The sequence below is a fragment of the Lissotriton vulgaris genome, chromosome 10 (assembly GCF_964263255.1).
Source record: "Lissotriton vulgaris chromosome 10, aLisVul1.2, whole genome shotgun sequence".
Lineage (NCBI taxonomy): Eukaryota > Metazoa > Chordata > Amphibia > Caudata > Salamandridae > Lissotriton > Lissotriton vulgaris.
This window is the reverse complement of record NC_141698.1, coordinates 4,434,523-4,458,325: the sequence shown is the minus strand read 5'-3', so window position 1 is coordinate 4,458,325 and position 23,803 is coordinate 4,434,523. Positions and strand designations below refer to the sequence as shown.

At 49.2% G+C, this 23,803-nt stretch overlaps 1 protein-coding gene across 1 annotated transcript in view; it reads right to left on the bottom strand.

The window, feature by feature from the left end:
• CACNA1F (calcium voltage-gated channel subunit alpha1 F) overlaps nt 1-23,803 on the bottom strand; it is a 291,317-nt gene that overhangs the window by 255,857 nt on the left and 11,657 nt on the right. Inside the window, exons 2-5 of the mRNA XM_086940156.1 lie at nt 15,129-15,411; nt 8,986-9,091; nt 4,712-4,851; nt 1-143 (exon numbers count right to left, since the gene is read on the bottom strand). Coding sequence (XP_086796282.1) covers nt 1-143; nt 4,712-4,851; nt 8,986-9,091; nt 15,129-15,411 — 672 coding nt within the window. The remainder of the gene's footprint in view (nt 144-4,711; nt 4,852-8,985; nt 9,092-15,128; nt 15,412-23,803) is intronic.

The following is a 23,803-nucleotide window of genomic DNA, read 5'->3' as shown; positions in this document are numbered from 1 at the left end:
TGGGCACTCCGGACACAAGCCTCAGGGGTCGCAGGACACGGAATGCCCGCAGGGCCTTCACGTCAAAGCCGCCCGGCTTCCCACTCATGTGATGGGCGTCCCCTTGCTTGTGAGAAAACTGCTCAAGGATCACACTGAAGAGCCTGGAAAGAGTGAAAGAAAGAAGTTAACAACCACAAACACAGAAAGAAACTACCTGAGAACTAGGACACAGAAAAAGAACCTGAGAACCAGGAAACAGAGAAAAACAACCTGAGAACTAGGAAACAGAAAAAGAACCTGAGAACCAGGAAACAGAAAAAAAGAACCTGAGTACCAGGAAACAGAGAAAACAACCAGAGAACTAGGAAACAGAGAAAACAACCTGGGAACTAGGAAATACAGAAAACAACCTGAGAATTAGGAAACAGAGAAAACAACCTGAGAACTAGGAAACAGAGAAAACAACCAGAGAACCAGGAAACAAAGAAAAATAACCTGAGAACTAGGAAACAGAAAAAGAACCTGAGTACCAGGAAACAGAGAAAACAACCAGAGAACTAGGAAACAGAGAAAACACCCGGAGAACTAGGAAACAGAGAAAACAACCTGAGAACTAGGAAACAGAGAAAAACAACCAGAGAACCAGGAAACAGAGAAAAACAACCAGAGAACCAGGAAACAGAGAAAAACAACCTGAGAACAAGGAAACAGAGAAAACAACCGAGAACTAGGAAACAGAGAAAGCAACTGAGAACTAGGAAACAGAGAAAACAACCTGAGAACTAGGAAACAGAGAAAACAACCTGAGAACTAGGAAACAGAGAAAACAACCAGAGAACTAGGAAACAGAGAAAACAACCAGAGAACTAGGAAACAGAGAAAACAACCTGTCAGGTCCCGAACTGCAGCAAGTCAAAATCAGTCTAGGAGATCACGATATCCTAAGCTTTCTGGTCCGATACCTACTCTATCCTTGTGGAGTTGGCGTCAGCGAGTAGCGCAACTGAGGGCAGTCTAGATTGGTTGGTTCCGGGTGAGCCGTTATGTTACGGCGGTCAGCGTTCTAGCTTCCAGCTGACTGTCGGCCATTTCGTGCGCTCGTTCTTTCAGTACTGCGCACTTCAACTGTCATTTTCTGACGGACGGTCGCTTCTTTCTGAGGCTCGTCCAATTTCCGTAATGTACTGAGTTTTGACCCTACCATTTATGCGGGGTTTTTGACCCATCCTTCCCCCCTCCATTTCCGTCTTTTGAGACCTCCGTTCTCATTGAATTCCGTGACGGATATAGTATTCTGAGGTGCTCCTGCGCCTATTCCCAATTCCTGTCACTTCTGATCCTGGAGCTGAGTTCAATCCGGTATCCTGTTATTCCAGTCAGAAGATCTTCCTGCTTCAGGTTTTTGAGCGGAATCCTGAGGGTCGGCTTTGCGGGGAGAATCCAGAACCTCGTCGGAACCACAAGTAGGAGGTTTCCATTGTGTTTCGAGTTGAGAGTTAAAGACTGTAATGTCATCTTGAGAGACTATTGCAAAGACTTTATTTGCGTATCGCTCCAAGCTATTACTGTGTATTCCTGAGAAACTAGTTACTGGTGTTGGTAACTCCTGCACTGTTCTGGAACTTTGTCAACCTAAGAAAAGTCAACTTTTGGATGAATTGGTAGTCGAGGGTTTTCTCATCTCCTCAATCATCACTCGAGAGTGCGTTCATGTGCTCCAGTAGATAGGGGTATTCAATTGTATGCATATAATTAATACTGCTGTGTACCACCTTATCTTCTTCATCAACCAGAGGAGTAGCCCCAGACACCGAACTGTTGTACTAAAATATCTTCAGCATTTGAGAGAGATACTGGACAATCTAAGAGAGCAGCTAATTCCACACAAGCACAAGGTATGAGACCAGTCCTGAGGGAGTTAGCGCTAGAATAGGCCAGTGGTTATTGGAATGGTATTAATGTTGTCCTTAATGTTTTAGGTGAAACATGCTGTGCTGAAGACCCAGAAGACACCTGTGTGGACGTCTCTCTTGTTTGTCTATCCCCTTCCCCTTTCCCTTTCGTTCCTGGTCTCGGAGAGATCCGGGCTCAGGGAGGTGAGGGAGTTGGGAATTATTCAGCTGGGACCTCCCTTCAAGTCGTCTGCTCCCACGGAGAACCGCAGGAATTCAGGTACACTTCTGACACAACCAGAGAACTAGGAAACAGAGAAAACACCCAGAGAACTAGGAAACAGAGAAAACAACCTGGGAACTAGGAAATACAGAAAAGAACCTGAGAATTAGGAAACAGAGAAAACAACCTGAGAACTAGGAAACAGAGAAAACAACCAGAGAACTAGGAAACAGAGAAAACAACCAGAGAACTAGGAAACAGAGAACAATAACTGATACTACTAGAAAAGCAGAAAGAAACAACTAAGGATCCAGGACATACTAAGAGGAACACGTGCAGAAAATTGAATCTGAGAGAAACTACCAGGTAAAACAAACATGAGCAAGAGGAGAACCAGGATTTACGTAGAGAAACAGCAGAAGACTCAAGAGAAACATCCAAAAAAGATATATGAATGAAAGCAACTTGAGAACAATGGTCCATTTATTCAGTCTGGCTATCAAGTTAAGGATGATTCTTTATTAATAAGTGCAGACTTCATTTACTGAGCATGGATGCCTTTCCAAAAATTACCGCTAGCAATACAACGCCAAGTGGCAAAATACATCTTGGACTAACCCGGAATTGATGCCTAAAGCCCCTATGGACGTCCATTTAAAAGAACCTGTCAGTCTAGGCTCATTTTGACCAAATCCCACATCAGCAGGAAAAAATTTGCATTCCTAGAAAAGAACAAGTGCATTTGATTTTAAATAGACAAGACAAAAAAAGTTCATCGGATCAACTGGGTGTCAGGGATCTCTCTGCCTGGCCGAATGACATACAGTCGAAGCATTGATTCCAGAGTGAGGACACACTCCACCGGGAGCACGGTGATGACTTCAGCGCTCTATGCTCATGGGCGCTGTCGAGATATCCGCTGCACAGCTCCCACGAACGGCAGGCAGTCCAAGCATCGATTCCAGAGTGAGGACACACTCCACCGGGAGCACGGTGACGACTTCAGCGCTCTATGCTCATGGACGCTGTCGAGATATCCGCTGCACAGCTCCCACGAACGGCAGGCAGTCCAAGCGTTGATTCCAGAGTGAGGACACACTCCACCGGGAGCACGGTGATGACTTCAGAGCTCTATGCTCATGGGCGCTGTCGAGATATCCGCTGCACAGCTCCCACGAACGGCAGGCAGTCCAAGCGTTGATTCCAGAGTGAGGACACACTCCACCGGGAGCACGGTGATGACTTCAGCGCTCTATGCTCATGGACGCTGTCGAGATATCCGCTGCACAGCTCCCACGAACGGCAGGCAGTCCAAGCGTTGATTCCAGAGTGAGGACACACTCCACCGGGAGCACGGTGATGACTTCAGAGCTCTATGCTCATGGGCGCTGTCAAGATATCCGCTGTGCACCTCCCAGGAAGGGCAGGCACATCAGCGGGGCAGGTAGTCCTCCACGGCCTGTTTCAGTAAAGGGGACCCTGCCTTCCACCTTATTGTACCTGTAATGGACTGCTAGCTATTCTGATTCAAGCATGTGAACATATGAAAGGTCCACTACATCATATACTCACGTATGACTCCAATCCCTTAGCGTTGGGATCTCAGGTACATTTACGAGCGTCCCTCCCTCCTCCCCAGTCAGAGGCCATTTGTACATAAAGAACTCTCCTCACACTCATGGGACTAAATCTGAACTACGGTGGCCTACAAGGAGGGAGGAGGGCTTGGAGCCCCTTCCTCACTGGCTGAACTTTGGGCTGTTTCAAATGCACAGGACGTGCCACGAAACGAACACTGTTGTTGAGTCTACAGCCATTTAAACACTATTTGCTGCTATATAAAATTACCGGGGATTCACAGAGATTACCGGCCTGATGACCGAGAATGATTAAAGCACGTGAATATATGAAAGATCCAATGCTGGAGAACACAAAGATAATAAACTCAAAACCTGTAAACACAGAGAGAAACAAACGAGGAACCATAAGTTCGAAAGAGAAGAAATAGAGGATCCTGGAAACAGTGGAAACAGAGACCAAAATAAAGGAGGACATAAAAAACACTGAGAGAAGCAGCCCCACAACTGGAAAAACATAGGAAGAAATAACTCAACAGCCAGGAAAAGAAAGAGGAAGAGACTGCAAACAAAAAAAAGGAAACACTAACCACAGAGAGAAACAACCAAAGATCCTTGAAACCCAAAGAGAAAAAATTAAAGTAGAGGAAAACACAAAGAGAAACACCAAAGGGCTTTAAAAACACAATGATAATCACCTCAAAATCTTTAATACACAGAAAAACAAACAGAAAGAAATGTGCATAAAACCGAGAAACACCGACAGGTATAACCCTACAGCCTAGCAAAAGAGAAAGAAACCAAGAAAGCCCCTAAACTGACTCAACCATGGATCTGTAAACACAGAGAGAAGCAAAGGAAAACCCTGAGAGTAAGACATAAACAAAAGAGGGGCACCCAGGATACCAGGGGGCTGTGGGAGGATAGCAGCCTCAAGATAGAGAGCGGTCCATATGAACGTCACTAGAGGTAGCTGCCACCTAAAACACAACAAGACGCAGTTATGCAGGAGAAGGTGCAACTTCCAGGGCACTCACCCAATCACCACGATGACGAAGTCCAGCAGGTTCCAGCCGTTGCGGATGTAGGCGCTGGGATGCATGACCAGCCCATAGGCCATGATCTTCAGGAAGGTCTCCACAGTGAAAATGATGAGAAAGATGTACTCGACTTGTTCCTAAAGCGACACAAAGAGAGTTAAACAAAGCTTACAACCCTTTGATCAAACACAGGCGGCCGGACACCTCACAAGGAATCTTCTGTCCAGGCCAGTAACACAACAGACTGACAAGGACACAACCAAGCAGATGAAAGGCTGAGAAACACACTTCTATCCACACCACAAAGTGGAAAACCCACAATCATTCACAGCTCAGATAGAGAAGCCCACACCCAAACAAGGTGCAGATTCAGAAGGCACAACCAATCACAGCACATACAGATCAACACACAACCACCAATAAATACATAGATTATGAAATCTACATCCACTCACCATGCAGACTACACAACACACTACAACATAAAGAAAGAAGTCAACATTTACTCACAGCACAACTAATCATACTAAGAAGCCTGCAACACTGTGAACTCACTGGAAACATCACAGCCGCTTACAAGATGGACCAGAAACAGAAGGATCCGCCAGACATAGAGTAACCCGAGCAATCATAATAAAGAGCAAAGACTTTGAGATCACAAAGTGAACAAAACACACCCAGAAGCACAGGAGCGAATGAATGGGAGGCAGGATGCAGAGACCAAACAACTGGGGCTGTGTAGATCTGGTGAAGGACATAACGCAGCTGCTGTGGACTGAAGCGGGAGATAATCCACACAATATTAGTTTCCACAATTGGAGGGACCGTTTACGTACACGCCCACCGCAGATGCAACGGGTGTGGGGAGGGCTGGGTCTGTGTCTTGTGGCCGGTCTCGCTGGGTGTCCAAGGAAAGGTCCGGGCTCCATCACACACGTTTCTTGACAGGTCTTATTGTTTCCCTCAAGGGCGTTGAGTCTTTTTGTGTCCTCAGTTGTTCTTTCATTCTGATATCCAGAAGCCAGTTAGAGGGGCTTTAAACACAAACCCCTTCAGAGGATGCCCCAAGGGTGTGCGCTTTGCTTGCCCCGACATTGCTTTTTGCACTCAGACCTGGAAGTTCTGATGCTGCTGCTCTTCCTCAGACGCTGGCCCTCAGCGCTGGCCCTCAGCACTGGCCCTCAGCGCTGACCCTCAGCGATGGCCCTCAGCGATGGCCCTCAGCGCTGGCCCTCAGCGATGGCCCTCAGCACTGGCCCTCAGCAGTGGCCCTCAGCGCTGACCCTCAGCGATGGCCCTCAGCGCTGACCCTCAGCGATGGCCCTCAGCGATGGCCCTCAGCGCTGGCCCTCAGCGATGGCCCTCAGCACTAGCCCTCAGCACTGGCCCTCAGCGCTGACCCTCAGCGATGGCCCTCAGCGATGGCCCTCAGCGATGGCCCTCAGCACTAGCCCTCAGCACTGGCCCTTAGCGCTGGCCCTCAGCGATGGCCCTCAGCACTGGCCCTCAGCGCTGGCACTCAGCGATGGCCCTCAGCGCTGGCCCTCAGCGCTGGCCCTCAGCGATAGCCCTCAGCACTGGCCCTCAGCGCTGGCCCTCAGTGCTGGCCCTCAGTGCTGGCACTCACCGATGGCCCTCACCACTGGCCCTCAGCGCTGGCCCTCAGCACTGGCCCTCAGCACTGGCCCTCAGCGCTGGCCCTCAGCGATGGCCCTCAGCACTGGCCCTCAGCGCTGGCCCTCAGTGCTGGCCCTCAGCACTGGCCCTCAGCGCTGGCCCTCAGCACTGGCCCTCAGCACTGGCCCTCAGCGCTGGCCCTCAGCGATGGCCGCAGTGATGGCCCTCAGCGCTGGCCCTCACCGATGGCCCTCACCACTGGCCCTCAGCGCTGGCCCTCAGCACTGGCCCTCAGCACTGGCCCTCAGCACTGGCCCTCAGCACTGGCCCTCAGCACTGGCCCTCAGCGATGGCCCTCAGCACTGGCCCTCAGCGCTGGCCCTCAGCACTGGCCCTCAGCGCTGGCCCTCAGCGCTGGCCCTCAGCGCTGGCCCTCAGCGCTGGCCCTCAGTGCTGGCCCTCAGTGCTGGCCCTCACCGATGGCCCTCACCACTGGCCCTCAGCGCTGGCCCTCAGCACTGGCCCTCAGCACTGGCCCTCAGCGCTGGCCCTCAGCGATGGCCGCAGTGATGGCCCTCAGCACTGGCCCTCAGTGCTGGCCCTCACCGATGGCCCTCAGCACTGGCCCTCAGCACTGGCCCTCAGCGCTGGCCCTCAGCACTGGCCCTCAGCGCTGGCCCTCAGCGATGGCCCTCAGCGCTGGCCCTCAGCGCTGGCCCTCAGCGATAGCCCTCAGCACTGGCCCTCAGCGCTGGCCCTCAGTGCTGGCCCTCAGTGCTGGCCCTCACCGATGGCCCTCACCACTGGCCCTCAGCGCTGGCCCTCAGCACTGGCCCTCAGCACTGGCCCTCAGCGCTGGCCCTCAGCGATGGCCCTCAGCACTGGCCCTCAGCGCTGGCCCTCAGTGCTGGCCCTCAGCACTGGCCCTCAGCGCTGGCCCTCAGCACTGGCCCTCAGCACTGGCCCTCAGCGCTGGCCCTCAGCGATGGCCGCAGTGATGGCCCTCAGCGCTGGCCCTCACCGATGGCCCTCACCACTGGCCCTCAGCGCTGGCCCTCAGCACTGGCCCTCAGCACTGGCCCTCAGCACTGGCCCTCAGCCCTGGCCCTCAGCACTGGCCCTCAGCGATGGCCCTCAGCACTGGCCCTCAGCGCTGGCCCTCAGCACTGGCCCTCAGCACTGGCCCTCAGCGCTGGCCCTCAGCGCTGGCCCTCAGCGCTGGCCCTCAGCGCTGGCCCTCAGTGCTGGCCCTCAGTGCTGGCCCTCACCGATGGCCCTCACCACTGGCCCTCAGCGCTGGCCCTCAGCACTGGCCCTCAGCACTGGCCCTCAGCGCTGGCCCTCAGCGATGGCCGCAGTGATGGCCCTCAGCACTGGCCCTCAGTGCTGGCCCTCACCGATGGCCCTCAGCACTGGCCCTCAGCACTGGCCCTCAGCACTGGCCCTCAGCACTGGCCCTCAGCACTGGCCCTCAGCGCTGGCCCTCAGCGCTGGCCCTCAGCGATGGCTGCCTCTTTGGTCTGAATGACCATAAGTGGGCTGTCTCTGTGGGTCGTCTGGTTTCCCAGGATAGCTTAGGAAATCTTCCCGACGGTTTCTCTAGCTCGATCCCCCAGAATGCCAATGTACATATGCAGTGCTCAAGCTGCTTAGGTGATGGAGGGAATGTGACCGTCTTCTTGAGCTCACTGCTTCTCTTTCGAGGCTCGACGGATGCTCTCCTAAGGGTCGGTATCCTGATCCTCTGGGCCGCATCCCTCGATCAGCTCCAGTCATCATTCCTTCCGTTCAGTGTTTGATCCATGTTCTCACCCCCATAGGCTGAGTCTCTCTTCTGGCTCTCTGCTCGATGTGTTCGAGTCCTTCACAGGGACGGTCTCATTTATAAAACAAAAGCAGTTCTGAGTATTTCCAACTAATTTCTAGGGATTAAAAGACTCTGCTCTTCCTGTGCATTTCCTTCTCCAGGTGCTTCCAGGGAATCGTTTTCAAGAGTGGGCAGTTTGTGCTCCCTTTCTCAGTTCTTGATCCTCATCATCTCCATGTCAGCCATGGCGTTACCTACATAAGGTACAGTAGGGCGTAGTATCCCAGCACTAGCTGTGGTGAGGCTTGCGTCGTTTGTGGTCCCTATTCCTCCCTGCAGGAGGCGCTCCAGGGCTTAGTATCCCAGCACTAGCTGTGGTGAGGCTTGTGTTGATTGCAGTCCTCCTTCTTCCCTGCAGGAGGCGCTCCAGGGCTTAGTATCTCAGCACTAGCTGTGGTGAGGCTTGTGTCTTTTGCAGTCCTCCTTCTTCCCTGCAGGAGGCGCTCCAGGGCTTAGTATCCCAGCACTAGCTGCAGTGTGGATCACATACCTTTCAGGCCTTGTTTCTCCCAGTAGGAGATATTATAGGGCCTGATATCGCGGCACTGCAGTCCCTGTATATCCCAGCATCAGGAGCTGTTGGGCCAGATATCGCAGCACTAACTGTAGTGAGGCTCGCATATCTTGCAGTCCCTGTATGTCCCAGAAGGAGGCGCTGTAGGGCCTGATATCTCAGCATTAACTGTAGTGAGCCGTGCATATCTTGCAGTCCCTGTATATCCCAGAAGGAGGCACTGTAGGGCCTGATATTGCAATGCACACAGTCACACGCACACACTGTACTCACCAGGTTGTGGTTGGAGGTGTTGGAGTCATCCTCGGGGAAGGGGATGTAGACCCCTAAGGCCACGCAGTTAGCAAAAATGGTGAGGAGGATAAGAATGTCGAAGGGTCTGAAAAGTGGTGCGGAGTCAAAGAAAAAAAACACACCAGGGTGAAAAATCCTCCATCTCCCCCTTCACAACTCCCTCCCTCCTGTCACCCCTCAAACCTCTCTTCTCTTTCTACATGAGTTTAGAAGTTATTCTTTCCCAAATTTACCAGAAGTCTTGACTACTATAAAGGTATCAAAGTGGAAATTCACATTTAAATCTGGATTTTTGCGTCCTTTCAAAGTGGGTTTAAGGAAAAAAAGTATTAGAACACCTGTCCGAATTCAAAAAAGACTTGGACCATCCATGTTCAGGGCAATCAATATCTCGTGAGGAAACTCTGGCAGGGAGCGTGGAAATACTATGCTAGGGTGGAAACACTTGACCAGTAGCAGAATGCATAATCGGGGCTGGTAAAACCAATCCCACCCCAAGCCTGTGTGCGTCGACCCGGAGTTTAGAAACACTTCTCTTTTACTCAACAATGTCTTTGATTTCCCCTCACATCAAGGTGTCCTTCTCTTGGCTGCCCAAGTGGCTCCCCGGCACAAGATCAGAGAAAATAGAGGCACCCACCATAATTAAAGAAGCCGGCCCTTAAGATCTTACGAAAAGCCTCGATGGAAGTGATAGTTCGAACCCCAGAGGGGATCCAGGGATCCCACCAGCAACTGAAGCCGGGGATGCTTTTGGAAGGCTAGAATCAATTTCTCTTGTAAGTAATGCCCAACAATGAGCCTGGTTTAGTGAGCCCGGTATACGAAGCAGCAGCAGAGATGGCCCCATGGAAGTCTTGCCTCGGTATCCACGACATGTAATGCGCCTTTCATTCGGATCATCAGATCTGGAGGTGGAAACAACAACATCTATGTTGCTCCCGATTACGAAGAGCCACAGGTGGTGAGTAAAGGGCTCTAGGGCCAGTAGCCCGTCAATGAAAAAGAGGATACTCGCAGTCAGGACAGGTGTGAACGCTTGTTCTATCTTGAGGGCTTTAGAAAGGGTCGCGCTCGAGGAATGGTGCTCCTCACGTAGGCATTCAGGCTTGGGGTGGGATTGTTTTTACCAGCCCCGATTATGTATTCTGCTACTTGTCAAGTGTTTACACCCTAGCATAGCAGGCAGCCGCGGTCGCGGTCTGTGCAGTTGGACATCCCAGATCCCGACAGGCAAGACATGCTGTAACAGAGGTTGTTCACAGATTGGACTCGACCCCCTTCCTTGTCACTAGAGACCGCGGACGCAGCTCACAGGTGCCGACCCTGATATACAGCAGCCCACTGCAATAGGCCACTCTGATTTCGGGACTGATCCGCGGCGTGAACAATTCAAACGCCTCCTTTAAGCTGTTACAGCCTTTATTAGGTCGACTCTAACCCAGCATGCAACTGCACAGACCGCAGCCATGGCTGTCTGCATCCTTTACTCCCCTTGTACTTGGCCTGGACTTCTACTCGGTCTTCGCCTGAAACAAACCTCCTCCAAGTCACTCTGACCTGGATCTAGACAAAATGTATACAGGCATACCATTGTTAATGTCCTGATGATGATCCTCTATCTTTTATAAGGGTCGAAACGCAGTCGACTGTTGTACACCATGTACACCTCTTTATTTAATACTTATTATTTGTAATGGTGTCGCCACTATAATGTGTTTGTCTTACCAACATGTGTCTCATACAAACAATATACTCTGCCTGAGCCTTTTTGTTTCATGTTATACTTCCTTCCCACTAAGTTCGATACAGGCTTGTGTCCCACTTTATTTGTTTTTTGCTGAATTTTGTGTATATTTAAGCAACTATATATTAAAAACACCTGTCTGGCTGGACAGCTGTAAAATATAGTACTGATTGGGTCTATATTTATTGTTTTCTCTCATTACTCCTTGTCTAGGGACCACTGTCTTTAGAAATAATTGATTACCCAAGGTCCCGGACCAACTTTATTTGGGTTCCCTTGTTCTTCATAACATGCATCTTCTTTGTAGCAGCAATAATTATGGAGTCCAAAGGAGGATCCCCCCTCAGGAACAGTGGATCTTGCTCAGGGGGCTTTTTTTCTTCAAGATCCTCGCAGGAGCAGTCTTGAGTGATGTTGGCATGAGGAAGGTGCCCATGACTGGTTGAAGGAGCCCAGGTACCAAAGGTAGCAATGGTCTCGCTGGTAACATCTGATGCCAAGTCTCATAACAAAGGATGATGTTTGAGGAGTGGGCATATCAATATTCAACGTATGCGCCCCTCTAGCCAGCACATTGTGTAAGGTATTAATATCATCCACTGGGGAGATTCTCGAAGGTGGACCGTACCTCAAGGTGGGAGAATAGTTCCTTTTCGAAGTATGCATGGAGGATGAGGACCACGAAGGTGATCTATGTCTTTTCTGATGGCTACGTGCGGGGGACCTCCTTCGTGGTGATGGAGTTGCTGTCCGAGCACATTCTCGATCTCTGGGAGAAGTAGTTGAAGAAAGGTCTACCATCTGTACCAAGCGAAGCAGAGACGATCTGTGCAGAGGCCTAGAGTAGTCCAGAGGTTGCTGCACTTGCATTGTAGAAGATTTCTGCCAGTGGTGCATTGGTAACAGCCATCTGGGAGATAGGTGCATAGAAGGTGATCTCTGTCCTCTCTTCTCTTGCTGTCCAGGAAGATCTGCCTTCTGTGGTGCCCCTTTCTGTGTTTGCCTCTCAGGGGAGGGAGAAATGGAGCTGCTCGACGTCAACAGAGGCACCTGTGGTGATCTCGACTGTGAAACTGTAGACACTGAGCGTCCCTTCCACGCTGAATGGATGGATTTTGAGCCCCTTCCTGATTGAGATTGGTGTGTCAACGCTGACAGGAATGAGTGCCTAGATGTCGGCCGACGTTGCACCACCGAGACATCTTGAGCCGGCGTCGAGTTCTAGGAACCCGCTGACAGCGTTTGAATTTTCAATGTTGGGAGAGGGAGACTGGTGACTTGACATCAGGTGACACACCACTGGTGGGGTCTTGGTCTTCGGATGAGGACCAGTCAATGGAGACTGGTGCTGTGACATCAGACGTGGAGCCGTTGACGGAGACCGATGTCTCAACGTCGTACGGGGAGATGACGAAGGAGACCGTCCTCTGGATATTGATCATTGTCGAGATGACTCCAATGTGGACCGAGGCCTCGACGTTGACCGCCGCCAGGTTGATGGCAACGGAGGACTTAATCTCGACGTTGAACGCCTTTGAGGTGGCGCCAACGGAAACCAATGTCTCGACATTGAGCATTGTGTCAATTCCAATGGTGACCGACTCCTCGACGTTGACCGTTGCTGGGTTGACATCGCCGGTGAGTGCAGACGATGGGTAGACGTTGAACTTGCCACTGTCTTCGACGGTGTAGTCTTCGACGACGTGCAGTGTTTCAATATTGTTGATGGCAGTGGCAGAAAACATTTTGACAAAAAGCCCAAAAGATTCAGAGCTGAATACTCCTGGGTCCTCACCGAAGGAGACAGAAAGAACAACTGATCTGTCACCCCTGAAGCATGATGGGAAGCTGGGGTTCGTGGCTGCCTTAAAGGCACTGTGCCAGTTTTCTTTCATTTTTTTCAGTTTCTATGCTGTTATGGTTCCAATGCAGCCAAAGGGCTAGCAATGCCTGCTATGTTACATTGCATACTGCAGTTCATTAAAGAGAATTCAGGCGTATCTTTGTCCTCCTATTTCTTCTTCCTATGTGTATGTATTAAAGAATTAAAAACAGTATATTTCTATTAATGCTAAAGCAGATTACCGAAGCATTGGTTAGCCTTGCTTTTCTTGAAGGCTGCATTGGCTTGTGGAAAAATAATATATATGTATATATATATAGAGCTGAGTATATATAGATCATTTTATATATGTTTTAAGGTACTCCGGGGTCCCCGCCCATGGGTGGGAATATTCAGAGCCTTTGACTATTGATGAGGATCCCCTGGAAGAGAATCAGAACAAACCCTGTGCAACTGGACCGTGAGAAGCGTGCACACAGAGGTGAGGGGTCCCCGACTCTATGTACTTACTGTGACATTTCTGCAAAAGTTTGTCAGAGCTTCGAGGCCACTCAGATGCAAACTCTCCACGCAGCACTGAAGGAGACAAGCGAGCTTGTGGCACTTGAATGGAGGCAAACGTCTTTACGATTCAAGAGGAGTGCAGTATATACGAGGGGGACCACTGTCCTGGCTAAATCATAAACCCCACACGTGTGACCAGTTTACATGGCTGTCCAAAAGTCCTTCCAAACCCACCTGAATTCACCATAATGCCAATGAGCCCAGCCCGCTATCCCCCACCACGGCGTGTACTACCGCCAGAGGTGAGAATGGACAGGAAAGCACCTAGGGTGAGGTTGCTACAAATCCAGGTTTATAGGGGCCGATTCACAGAACTAACTTAAGACAAAATCCTAAACTTACTACTTTTGGTATTCACAGAAGTTAGGATTTTGTCTTAACCCCTTCCATGCGGCCGCGATTCCCCTGGTGTGCTGTAAAGAACACGAACAGGGGCGGGCCGTGACGAATCCCAGCCGTCATCAGCACACGAGCACCGTAGTGCATGACGGCTGGGGTTCGTCATCAGCATGGAAGGGGTTAAGACAAACTTAAGACAGACTTAAGATGGACTTAAGACAGACGTAAGACAAAAACCTAACTTAAGTCTGTCTTAAGTTTGCCTTAAGGCAAACTTAAGACAAAATCCTAACTTCTGTGAATTCCAAAAGTAGTAAGTTTAGGATTTTGTCTTAAGTTATTTCTGTGAATCGGCCCGATAGTGACCGTCTTTATATCAACATGCTTTGCTTGGTAAATCCATGCATTGATCTAATCTTGTACATGTCCGCCTGCCCCTTCCACCAAGCTCTATTCTTTTAGCTTCTGCCCTTGGTTCTCAATCTCACCCCTTCTACCAGTCTCTATACTTTTCGCATCGTCCCTTGCGTCACAGCCCTTCTTCCTTTACGCAAAAAATCTCTCAGTTTAACTTATTCCTTCATCTTAATTTTCCTCACTCTTCCCGTCTACTCCTTCACCCCTTTCTATGTATGGCGCTGCTTTTATCCTTCATGCAAGCCCTTTTATTTTCAGTACTTTATCAATTTTTTAATGTCTAGCCTTTGTCCTCTCCTAATCTTTGTTTTCTTGTCATCTTTCCCTAAAATAAGTATCTGCTCTGAACACTTCTCTCTTAATCTTTGCCTTGTCCCATTTATGTTCTCTTAGAAACGACTCTTGCTTTGTTCTCTATATGGATCAATGTTGTCTCTCATTTATTCTCTTCTTTAATCTTCACTCTCACTTTGTTCACATCCTCTATTTATCTCTGTCCCCTTTAGGTTCTCCTAAATGTGACCCTGGCTGCCTCATTTGATCTTCCCTCTCTCTTTGTTCACTATAATTCTTTCTTTTTTCTGCTTGTTCTCTTTTAATCTTTGTTTTCTTGCCCTCTTTTTCTCTCCAATCTCCACTCTGCCTCCTCCAGTTTCCCTTTCCTGCTCTCCTTTTTGTTACAGAAGCCCTTCTCTCCTCTCCTCTTGAATCCCTGCTCCTCCTCCTTCTCGCCTCTCCTCTCGAAGCCCTGCTCCCCTCTCCTCCTAAAGCCTGGCCTCCCCTCTCCTCCTGAAGCCCTTCGTCCTCTCCTCCTGAATCCCTGCTCCTCTCCCTCCTCTCCTCCTGAATCCCTGCTCCTCTCCCTCCTCTCCTCTCCTCCTGAATCCCCTCTCCCCTCCCCTCTCTCCTCTCCTCCCTATCCCTTCTCTCCTCTCATCCTGAATCCCTCTCCCCTCTCCCCTCTCCTCCTGAAGTCCTGCACCTCTCCCGTCTCTCCTCTCCTCCCTCTCCCTTCTCTCCTCTCATCCTGAATCCCTCTCCCCTCTCCCCTCTCCTCCTGAATCCCTGCTCCTCTCCCCTCTCTCCTCTCCTCCTGAATCCCTGCTCCTCTCCCTTCTCTCCTCTCCTCCTGAATCCCTGCTCCTCTCCCCTCTCTCTTCTCCTCTTTAATCCCTGCTCATCCCACCCCCGGCAGCCTTACAACAAGGATACTTCCACTCCACGATGCTGATGCAGGCCCGCCGGATGGGGTTGTTGAGGCCGAGGCAGTAGAGTGCCCGTGGGGAGCGGTGCACCCCGGTGCTGCCCTGGCCCTTGTGCTTGTTGTGATGCTGGCGCTTCCGCTGTGCTGCGGCGCTGCTCTGGGAGTTCATGGTGTCTGTGCCACCGTTCATGTCCATGGAGTAACGCCAGACTATGGAGGCCTCCAGGCCCTCCGGGAAGGCCTCTGCATCCTCGCCGTCCGGGGCGTCCACGGCGTCCGCGGCGTCGGCCACTGCAGAGAAGACAAGGGACACCTCAGCTCGGACCAGACCAGGGGACCAGGACATGTCACTATGTAACACATGAGGACTTTCAAGGGGCCTCAACTCTTGCTACCTCCAAAGGCTATGACTCTGCGGGGTGGAGTTTGGGGTCCCTGCCCAGTTCCTTTGTGATGGAAATGGTGAAGGAGCGAAGAGACCGTGTAAAAGTGAAGTGAGACTTACCACCTTCTTGTGAAAAATATATAAACAGTGAGCACCCCATGGTTGTACCTAGTCACTCCATGCTGCAAAAACATCTAAACATAATAAAAACACGTCGACATTTAACTCGGTGACATTGCTTTCATTATTTACATGGATTCAGAAACTTTGAGAACAATTGCTGGAAAAGCGGCCATCTTGGATAAGAATGGATTTAAGGCTATACAAACCAAAGCATGTGATGTCCTCTGCAGTACTGAGTGGAAAACAAAGTTTAGGGTGAGACATTGCTCCCGTTGAGTGCTGTATCGAGGTCCAGAGGATATCGTCTTCAGTATGCACAGACCCTCACCAACCGAGGAGGCCGCTTCCTCATCAGCCAATGACCACATCACAGACTCACAGGCTACGCAAGGCTTGGGGGTCCTTCTTCCATTTAGTCAAGCCAAGGATAGTGTCCAGCATTAAAAATAATGATCTAGGCTAATTGTAGGCAAATTTAATATCAGCAGAACACAAACCCTCTCCCCACCTAGCACAGTTTTCCCGCTCCAGTGGAACCAGGGAATGTGTTGAAGAACTCTGTGGACCGGAAAACGCTTGATAAAAGACCTCGATCAAAGAAACCCATCAAAGGGCCTGTTGGGTGCTGCACCGCCCCCCCAACACGGAGGACGCCCCGATGATGACGAACGCCACCTTGGTTGGGGTAGGTCTGTTCATCCCTACGCGGATACCCCCCTAGGACTAGATACAACATTCAATGTGAGCACTATCTCGCTGCTAATTGTATTTTTCAGACAGTACCACATGGGCCATGTTAGACCTGGCACCTTGGCGTGAGTTTCCCTTCCACTGTTTGCTGATGTGCCTCAGATGTTTTGCTAGTGTTAGCTGCTCAGAGCACTGCGCCACGGCCAATCCGTGCCGCAGTGCAAGTGCTCCCAATGTAAAGTGTACCTGTCATTGGTTCCCATGATTGGCTCATTTGATTTACTGTCGGAGGGTTGGATTACCCAAAATGAGTCTATTTTCTTAGTTGCTAAACATCCTGTAACACCTTACTTTTACCATTTACCTAAGGTGCACAAACCACAGAGACCTCCACCTGGAAGGCCCATTATTTCAGGAATAGGGTCTGCTTTGGAGCCGCTTTCCACCTTTGTAGATATTTTTCTACGGCCCGTTGTACAACAAATGCCCACCTATTTGCAGGACACTAAAGATGTGCTATGTGTCCTCCCTGAAATAGACTTTGATACCGAAAGAGACCTATTGGTATCTTTCGATGTAGAATCTTTGTACACCTCTATCCCTCAGGATGAGACTTTAGAAGTTGTAACATCCATCCTGAGGGATAATATCTGTGAGACAATCACACCAGTACCGTTCATAATGGCTTTAGCCACCTTGGCCATGAAAATGAACGACTTTAAATATGAGGACAAAATCTTTCTCCAGATATCTGGTACTAGTATGGGCAGCGTTTTTGCGCCGAGCCTGGTGAACCTATATGTTCATCAGTTCGAGCAACAACATGTACTGACACCCACCAACCCCTTCCACCCCTCGATTAGGTGGTGGAAGCGTTATATCGACGACGTGTTGGTGGTGTGGAGAGGTACTTTAGACTCGGTCAAAGAATTCCATCTGTGGCTTAACAGTCAGAACCAGTATCTCAAATTCACCATGGAGGCGCATAAAGAGAGGATTGCCTTTTTGGATTTGTCTATCTATGCCACACCTGCAGGTTTGCAGAGTGAGCTTTATAGGAAACCTATGGCGCGCAATTCTCTGCTCCTCTACGAGAGCTATCATCCTAAGTCCCTACGCCAAAATCTACCCTAAGGGCAGTTCCTTCGAGTTCAAAGGAACTGCTCGAAAAAGGAGGACTTTGAAGCGCATGCCAGTAACCTGTGCACACAACTGAAGGAAAGACACTATCCCAGTTCATTGATCAAGAGGTTAAGGAGAAGAGCAATGAATAACAACAGAGAAGCCCTCCTTGAACCTTCTACTCCAAAACCACCGTTAGAAAGACTCACTTTTGTGAGTACTTTTAATACTAGGAGCAACAGTATTCAAAAAATCGTGAGGCGACACTGGCGCATTCTCAATCATAGTAAGGACAAGATAGCGCAGCCCCTATTTGCGTTTAAACGGGCCAGCAACATTCGGGACCGGCTTGTGCATACACGCCCGAAAGAAACCATGAAGAAAATTGGCGATACCCTGTGGAATCTCCCTCCGGTGGTGGGGCCCCACCCATGAGGCACTAGTTCAGTTTGCCCCCAGACAAAACATACGAGTGAGATAGACATTGGTACCAATAGACCACGGGTGCAGTGCACTTTTAGCAACTGCAACAGCAATAACTTAATCTATATGTTGACATGCAGCTGCTCTACGAGATATGTGGGTATGACAACCCGAAAAGTCCGCACGAGAATGTTAGAGCACAAGAGCTCTTTTCGCTGCAAGAAGTCCCACACAAAACTCACAAGACACTTCGTGGAGAAACAACACAATGAGACTGACTTCCAATGGACAGTCCTCGAGAAGCCTTTTATACCTGGACATATAAGTGATGTATCAAGTGACCTTTTCTTAAAGGAACAAAAATGGATTTATAAGCTCCAGACCGATACCATCGGATTGAACGACGATATTCCCTGGACTCTGATATAGCGATCCATTTGAGGGATCAGTGTACTCTAACATGACCTCAGACTAAGCCCCCGCTTCCTATGTACTTCGACATACATTTTACCACCTATTAGAGATGTCATAGATCAATGCGGTGTGGCTTTAGGTTCATTACCGTAGTGAAGACCTAAGTGAAGAGATACAGTGTCATATACCATCATGACTATTAGTGACCTCATTATCTTGACATTCTACATTAAAAAAGGTGTAGATGTACCACAGGAATAGTGGATTCTGTACCACCAGGTTTTACAAGAGGATGCCCCTCTCTTTATTTGGTGCCCTTTGCTGTGGGGATACATATTGAGTGGGCATTTGTACTATGGATGCAAATATTTAGCAATGCCTAAAACCCTATGGGTTCATATACCGTATTTGTAAGACTGTGAGCCACAGAGCTGGGTTGCTAAACATTGCTAGAAGCGTCATTTATAAATAAACGACCACAATGGCCGACATGAGGTCATTGTGTAGTTCAGAGTATAAGAGATCTCGCGAGATCTCGACACGAGACAAAGTCCCTTGTATTTAGGAAAGCGCTGTCCCTAATGCGAGTGGTTGCGCGGCACACCCAGCGTAAATGCCGAGTGCATCACATTATTGGTCGCGTTGATTGGGTCACTGCCATCGATCGGACCTGGTTAAACGACCGGAAGCTGTAATAGACCCTCGATCATCACTGTATAATATCACCTAACGAACTACCAAAATGGGGCTGATGACCTCATGCTGTAGTTTAGAGCGTGAATTCCCGTGAGATTTCGAGTGTAAAGTAGTGCGCTTTTAACTTTACAACAAACGGGGTTAATAATAATGCTTTCCGGTTATTTGCTACCAATTCAGCAGAGATAAGCACTGGGGATGGCAAAATAATCGCTCTTGAGAGTAAAGAACTGCCATTTATTGTTGCTATTCTGACAAGTGAGGCGGAGGGTTACAATACCAACAAACCCCGAGTTAATTATTTGAGGAGAGACCATCTACAGGTCGGTGCCTCCCCCAAGACTCAGATGTGAGCTTTGAGGTACCGACGGATAGGTGAGTCTATAGCTGATTCATTGTTTGAGAAGCCAAAGGAAGCTCAGTATGGATAACACAGCCAGAAAGAATGTTGTTGTTAGAGTCTGCAACTCAGTAGTAGTCCCACTATGAATAGATAACTTACCTCTATGAGGATATATTTGTGTTGGAAGGTAGACCTGGGAGTCTAAGGGGCTGGGCACACATACTTCAGTTACTAGAGTCTCCTCACATGTTGGACCCTAGATGTAAGGGGATCTAATGGACAGGAATGCTGGGCACTGGAATAGACTGTGTAATTATGCTCTATGGGTGCTCTACTTCTGTTTTACCTCTTATATTTATGGCCTGCGGGGACTCGTAGAACCTGAGCCAGGTCCAGGTGAGGTGAGGTCCATTTCCCTACCATGAAGGGTGAGCATAAATACAATATTTTCTTTGAAACTGTTTTTGGTGAAACACGTTGTATAGGTGATTGACATAGTAAGTTTATAATACTATGCGTTTTCCTCCATTGAATTCGCATTTCCTATCTGACATGGAGGGTTAATGTCATTGGTTGGTACAGGTTGTATCGCACTCAACCCTTTTACATCCTACTTTTTCACTTTGGTGGTGGTGGTGTTTCTTTTGTTTCATCACTACTTAGTGCAACTATTGTAAGAACAGAGGCCCTGACGAATGCCATGGGATAAAATACCCGCTAGGCAGAAACATGCTGGCCCGTTATCAGAGAGATATTTGTTGACTGTCCTTTTTTTGCACTGTTCTATGTTTTTAATTAGGAGGTGCAGTTCGTCCGTAGAGTAGAGTTAGAAATAGGAGGACACTCCATCCTATTTTAAAGTCACTATTTTTTCTGTTGCACGGTTTCTCACTTTACCATCAAAGATCAGCCATCGTTGTTGGTCTGTTTGTATGGGTGGACGAAATCCTTGACCAGCAACCAATGGTGCGGCGCTTGAAGTCCCAATGATCAGGGGACTAGCCTGATTTGCACCGGGGTTTGGCCATATGATAGGACTGATCATTGAGTCAATTTGATGGTAACCCTTTGCTAATTGTTTTGGATTTGTCAACCATGTATGAATGATCTGTACCGTGTTGGTCTTTCCTATACTTATAGTGTTCACCTTGTTTTGAAATAAGCTGTCTTGATGTGACTTATCCACCCCGAGATTCTGTTAACTCGGATTGACAGTGCAGCCACATAACTAAGCTGATAGACCCCCCTATTTTTTGTGTTATACATATGTAAGTAGCTGGGGATAATAATCAGGTAGGGGTCTTTAAATTAAATATCCATTGGACCCTCTCTAAACGGTTTGGTTGTTGATCATTTGATTTACTGTCAGTCCCCAGTAAAGTGCACCAGGAGTGCCAGGGCTTGTAAATACCAATGCTGCTAGTGGGCCAGCAGTGCTGGTTGTGCCACCCACAGAAGCAGCCTTAAAATGTGTCTAGGGTCTGCCATTGCAGAACCTGCGTGCAGTCTGGTACTGTCATGCTGGCTGGGCAAGTGCACACACTTGCCAGCCTCTAAACCTTCACTTTGCTTCATATTAGTCACGCCTATGGTAGGCCCTAGGGCAGGGTGCACTGTAAGAATAAGGTAGGGCAAGCCCTGATGTGTGTGGCATGTCCTAATAGTGAATTACAGCCAATTTCGTTTTTCACTATTGTAAGGCTACCTGTTCTCATAGGCCAGAATGGGCTACTGGAAATATTACACTCTATGGGCCCGATGTAGGTCAGTCGGTAACGGCCGAAAATCGGTATTTTCGGCCGTTACCGATCGGTAAATAGGTGATTGGCATGTAGGGGGCTTTATTTTACTGAATCGGTAAAATTACCGAATCGGTAATTTTACTGATTCGGTAAAATAAAAATCGGTAAATTTACCGAATCTGAGCCACCCATATGTAGGTGGGACTCTTCAGAGTCCCAGGAGCCTTACCGAATCGGTATTTTACCATCAAATCCAATTTGATGGTAAAATACCGATTCCGGTGTGCATGCACATGTGTGCATGCACACCTATGCCATGTGACAGGCAGACCTGCCCTTAGGGCATGTATGCCTGCCACATGGCACCCAAGCCTGTTTTGGGGGTGCCAGAGGGTGTCAAAGTGACACCCCCTGCACCCTTGTGAAATTCGGTATTTACCGATTCGGTAAATACCGAATCGGTAATGCCCATTCATTCCTATGGGCTTCAAAGCCCATAGGAATGAATGGGCTTTACCGATTCGGTATTTACCGAATCGGTAAATACCGAAATCATCCGATTCGGTATTCCAGCGCATCTGGAATACCTACATGTCGACCCCATATATTTACCGATTTTTAATTACCGAATCGGTAAAATTCGGTAATTTAAAATCGGTAAATCTATTTTACCTACATCTAGCCCTATATTCCCAGTTGGCTCAGGGAACATGGTAGAAAGTCAAGTTTAGTATGCCTGAACACAGAATAATAAAATACTTCTTTTAGTAAAGTTTATTTTAATATCCTGTGTTTGCAAATGCTACTTTTAGAAAGTTAGCATTTGCTTGCCTGACCATGTCAGCCCGCCTCTGCTAGGATGTGTATCTGCTGTCTGGTTTCTGTGAGTGACAGGGCTGGGGGATTCCAGGAGACAGTCTGGTCTGCCAGGTGGTGAATGGAGGGATTACCCCCAGGCTAGGTGGGAGGAGTGCCCCTTGACTCTGAATAGGGCTGTGCTCTGCCACCACAATGCTGGCTCCACCTCCTGTGGAGCGTCTGATGTCCCTGCCCTGCACCCTGAAAGAAGACGGCAACTTCCTGTAAACAGAGTACTCCAAAACTGGGCTGAACCAGGCTCAGGCCCCCTGGCCTGCAAAGACAAAAGAAACTTGGTATAAATGTAGGAGCCCTGCTCCTAAGAAATCAGATCCTGTTTTACCACGAAGAACCTCTGCCCAACTAGAAGGACCAAGAGAAGCTGAGGGAGGAAAGACTGTCCCTGCTCTGAAGGACTGGCCTGCAGCGGTGCCTTGCTGAGGAAGGAGAGGAAAAGACCAGAAAGGACTTTGCTTCATTTGTGCTTTAAACAAATCTCCAAGGACTTGGAATTGAGCTTGCCCCCTGACCAGATTCCCAGATCATTGGACTCTTGCCGCCTCTCCTGACGATGTGCCTAGCTGTGTGTTGATCTGCCTCTGTGCTGCTGGCAGCTGTGACCCCCCTTGTGTGCCTCCTTTTCCCCGAGTGAGCAGCTCGTGCTTGCACCCCCCCCCCCGCCACGGGTGACTCTGCTCCGTTGAGCCTTGTCAATCCCGTCCCGCCTGGGCTGCCCGCATCCTGACCCTCTTTCCTGAAGAAGCATACTGGTTACTACACGCTCCCCGCCGCCATAAGCAACCGGCCCGAACCCAGTGCGAGTCCCTGTACAGCCCGTACATCCGTACCGCACTAGCGTTTTGTGCCCTTCGGTCCGCGCCACACCTCGAGCCTGCCCGTACACCTGTACCGGCCGCTCCGTGCCGCCCGACCCTCCAGCCGCCCGACAGCGTGGTCCGAGAGGATCGGCTCCGACGCCGCCCGAGGTATGGCAGGAACCCGGCCCGAGGGATGGCAGGTGGTACTCTCAAGTCAAGCACTATCTCACATACAAAAATATTTCCTTCTCCAGTTTTACACCCTCAGATTGCATGAAATCTCAGAAACCTCCTCTGTGTTACAGTTAAAACTGACCTTGACTTCACAACCTACAATTGTTATCTCTCCTTTTCTTTCACATGAACCTCTCCGCAGTTTGCATCCTCTGAATGAATCCACCACATTGAAACTGGAATGAATACATGAACTGGTTTCCTTAAGAGCACAAGACTAATCCCAACAGCTAACAACAACCACTGCAAAACCCACTGACCTCAGGCTCCACAGCAGCGAGCTGCCCGGACGAAACAACATCATTGCCTCGTTAAGGTAGTGAGCGCTATACAATTACAATTACAACTTTAGCCAACAGCACTTTGCAAGCTGAGATTGTGAACCCAAAATGAGCATGTTAAAGCAAAACTACAAGCCCCACAATGCAACATTTTGTCCGAAAAGCCGGGAGTGGCTGATGGTATTGTATGGCACAGTGCCACTTGGCAGACTTGAGAAATACAAAATAAAAGGTAGTTTTCTTCGAAGCAATCAAGTGCTAAACCACCCAGTGGGTGACAGGGCAGAGACGTCATTTCAAACATATATAAGAGCATGACACTGCTGAGCAGCCAGCAAGAGACTCCCTGGGTAAACAAACGTCAAGCTAAAATGAAGATGGAGGAAGCTGGACTTCTTTACAGAGGTCCCCCCACTTCTGGCCCCATTTGCACTGCGAGATGTCGGCTTTTTTACTCCGACAGGCCTTTGAAGCCTGCTAACCAGGCTCCAGGCCCAAGGCTCTTTCTATTAAAAAAGAAATGTGTCATTGTCACCCTATTGGCAAAGACTTTA